Here is a 3,687-nt window from a genome sequence, read left to right as displayed (position 1 = left end):
GATTCTGTTGCTGGCCCACTTTTCACTCTCACAAGCAGAGCTGAGGGAAAACTCGACGTAGAGGAGGATCAATGCCCAACAGGCCGGCAAACTGTTGCTCAAGAGCGAGTTATCGCCTGTCTGTCACCGGAGAGGGGGATTTATTAACTGGGTTTCCACAGGGATCCATCCATCCTAGGCCTGATCTTTTCATCTGTCACCATTAACCACGCAGGCTGGGGAAGAAGAACATATTTTTTAAGCTGGTGGCTGATGTGGAGCTGGAAGACGCGATCCAAATTCCGCCATCTGGGAAAACTGGGAGGGCGAGCTGAAAACACCCCAACCCAGCAAGGTACGGGGGTTTCACTGGACCCCATGGCAGTCAAATCCTGAAGGGCCTCTGCCAAGGGATGCTGGAGGAAGGAAAGGATCCAGGGCTGTGGCTGGCTCGGAGATGCTCCAGCTGCAGCTGGATGTCAGGACCATTCCAGGCACCGGGATTAATGAGGGGTCTCCAGTTCCCAGCACATGAAATAATGATGAGATTTAAAAATCTGCTCTCAAATGTCACCGTCACCTTCACAAAGTGCCAGGGTTGAGCGAGGGGCAGCATTCCAAGGTTCCTCCTGCAAGGAGCATCCGTGGGGCAGGATGGGTCGCAGTTCCATGGGGATGCTCCCGGGGGCTGAGGGTGGTGGGAGCAGCAGCAGGGACTTTGCTGCCATGCTCACCCAGCCGGGTGGGAATTCATCTCTGTGTGAGCCCCAGGCACAGCCAGGCCTTTGCTGAAGGCATTTCTTGAGCCAACCCCGAATCCCTCACCTCGCTCCAGGGAGATCCCACTGCAAATTCCAGCCCTGCCACCTTCACCCTCTGGGGATGATCCGTGAGAAAACACTCTGGGCCCAGGAATGCCTTCGTTTGCTCGGCGTGTGTGAAAAGGCAGCTCCCTCTGCCGGCATCCATCCCTGGATAATTCCACTCTCGCCTCTGGAGAATCCCAGGATAAGGAGAGCCCCTGCACGCACTAATCCAATCAGCTTAACAGCTCTTCCATCACATAGCAGGATTCAAAGGATAAAGTCAAACAGCTGCTGCGATGGGGCGGCAGAGCCAAAGCCTCCAGCTCGTGTGGGCAATGCAACCCCAAGCCCACCCAAACCAAGGGGTTGAGGTTTTCCTTTGCTTCTCCACACCCGCCACCTCCAGGGCCACCAAAACATCCTTAGCATCTGCTGGAAGTTGGGGTGGAGAGGTGGGAAGGCCGTGAAGCTTCGACAGCACCAACCAGGCCACGTGGTTGGGTCACAGCACAGTGACAGGGCTGTCATGAACTTCTCCTGCCTTAAATTCCCTCAGTGTTTGCACAGAAATAAAGGATTGAACCTGTGACCATGCTGATCTGGGTCTCCAAACCAAGAAGTCATTCTCCAGTGACAGGCCTCAGAAATTCTCTCAGAATTATTTCTGCAACAAAACGACTGTTACTAAGCCAGTCCTAAATTCCCTCTGCCTTAAATTCCCTCCGGTGCACAGGGAGAGCACGGACTGAGCCCCCAGCTGAGCCTCTGGACCTCTGCTGACTCCTCCAGGGACCTGGGGTGGATACAAAGTCCCCGTGCCCTGCGGTGGGTTGAAACAGGAGCACCCAATCCCATCCTTGCAAGGAGAAGGAGTGCAGGGACATGGGGATGCTGCTGGGGGTGGAACCAGGTCCACACGTGGTCGTGCTGATTTGCTTCACGGTGACGATGCTGCCGATGCTCTCCACGGTGGTGCTTCCGTCCCACCGAGCCGGTGAGGATTTCCCCGTGCTGGTGGTGCCTCTCGACCCCACGGGGAGTTTGAGGTTGCCAAAGCTGTTCCTAACACACACCAGCTGCAGGAGACCACGCTCTCCTCATCCTCAAAACCCTCACCAAGCAATGAACCCACCCAGAGAAAGGGGATGAACCGAGCCAGAGTCTCCCTCTGGGAACATCTGGGAGGTGAGAACCCTGAGCACGAGCCAGGGGAAAAAAATATGAGGCCGAACTATGTGTTTCCTCAGTGGGGAAAAATCCAGATCTAAAAGTGGAAAATATAAAAAAAATTACAATTAAGAGGAGAGAGGCCCTTGGTGCCTCAGACACCCCCAGTTCAGGCCGTGGCTCCAAGACACCCCTTGCAGTGCTTGGCTTAGCAAAGGGGTTCAGTCTGTGCTCCCCTGTCAGCTCCTGCCCAGGGACTTCAGGAGACTTTGAGGAATTGAAATTAAAAAGCTTAGAAACAATATGCTCTCTGCTGAATCTGGGTGTGAATAAATGCAAAACAGGCAATCAGAGCCAGCCTAAGCACCGTCCAGGGGACGGCAGCATCCAGGATCTACTGCAGAGCACACTGGTTTATAACACTGATTTAAATATTTAAGAGGGGTTAAGATCTGCCAGAAAGCTTTATTTATTTATTTATTTATTTATTTCCCCCCCATAGAAATATGTTAAATGTGACTCAGCCCCACGTGATTTGGGCTCTGGGGTGGAGGTGCTGGCTGACCTTGAGCGAGGCACAGGGTGGGACAGGTGCCAAATACTTTTGGTATCATTTGGTGATAAACAGGTTTGGAATCACAGCACAACCCAACTCTGGCAGACAGCTCAACACCTCTCGGGCACAGGGGCTGTTGCAGACACCCTCCGGAAAGCTGTGATGGTTCAGGATCCAAATTCCCAGCCACTCCAGCCTGCCATGTGAGGATCCTCCCCAGTGTCACATCTGAAGTGTCAGAAATGCTCTTTGAGTCATCTCTGGGAGAGGAGAAGCCTTTTCCGATCTCATAAATGTACGTGTGCTCTGCCTCGTGGCACCACAGCGTCCTGCCACCAACACTCCGGGAGCCCTGGCTCTGGGAATGCCTTTGCTATGGAGATGTGGAAACCTCAGACCACCAGCAGATTATTAACAGCACATGGCCCAGAGAGCAGCTGCCCCACCCCTGGAAGTGTCCAAGGCCAGGTTGGAAGGGGCTTGGAGCAACCTGGGCTAGTGGAAGGTGTCCCTGCCCATGGCAGGGGTTGGGATGGGATGAGATTTAAGGTCCCTTCCCACCCAAACCATTCTGGGATTCTGTGATTATTACTTTTTTTTTTTTTTTTTTCACAAGAGGAGAGGAATATCCAACCAGCAATTCATTCCCAGAGCGAAGCTGGGCTCCAACACCTGCACTTCTAAGAGGGAAAAGGAGCAGTGACCGGGGTGAACCCCAGCCATGGGGACCCCATGGAAGCCTTGGTGCCGCACAAAGCACGTGAGGGAGGTCCAAGAGACCTGGATTTTAGAGCCAAGCAGGGCCATCCTGCCCAGAATCCTGGGCTGCTCCTCTCCCACTCCTCAGGGTGTTCCCCCCGGGATCTGGGCTGGATCCAGACCACCCCCAGTGCCGGGCTGCCCCCACCACACGGTACCTTCACAATCTCTTGTGCTATCTGCCTCGTCTTGTTGACATCCAGGACGATTTTGGCGTCTCTCACCACCGAGTAGAGAGTCCGTCCTTTACACAGGCTGAAAGAACGGGAGAAGGGAAAGAGAAAAAACCCACAGTTTAGATCAAGAAACACCCCCAAGTGACAAAAGGCAGCGGTTGGGATTTATGAACAATCACAAGAGCTTTGGCCGCGTCTCAAGGCAGATGGAATCCGGCGTGGAATTTAGGGGTCTCCCCAGTTT

The 3,687-nt window shown here is 53.8% G+C and overlaps 1 protein-coding gene across 1 annotated transcript in view; it reads right to left on the bottom strand.

The window, feature by feature from the left end:
• The window catches only part of LOC114071527 (kinase suppressor of Ras 2-like), a gene marked incomplete at its 5' end in the record, with an annotated part of 14,465 nt that extends 10,943 nt beyond the window's left edge, over positions 1–3,522 (bottom strand). Inside the window, one exon of the mRNA XM_027909366.1 lies at positions 3,426–3,522. Coding sequence (XP_027765167.1) covers positions 3,426–3,522 — 97 coding nt within the window. The remainder of the gene's footprint in view (positions 1–3,425) is intronic.
• Between the last annotated feature and the right edge of the window lie 165 nt (positions 3,523–3,687).

This window comes from Empidonax traillii, unplaced genomic scaffold (assembly GCF_003031625.1).
Source record: "Empidonax traillii isolate 1590-97213 ecotype Southwest subspecies unplaced genomic scaffold, ASM303162v1 scaffold2084:size75055, whole genome shotgun sequence".
Lineage (NCBI taxonomy): Eukaryota > Metazoa > Chordata > Aves > Passeriformes > Tyrannidae > Empidonax > Empidonax traillii.
Note: the sequence above shows the minus strand (reverse complement) of the source record. Positions and strands in the feature narration are given on the sequence as shown.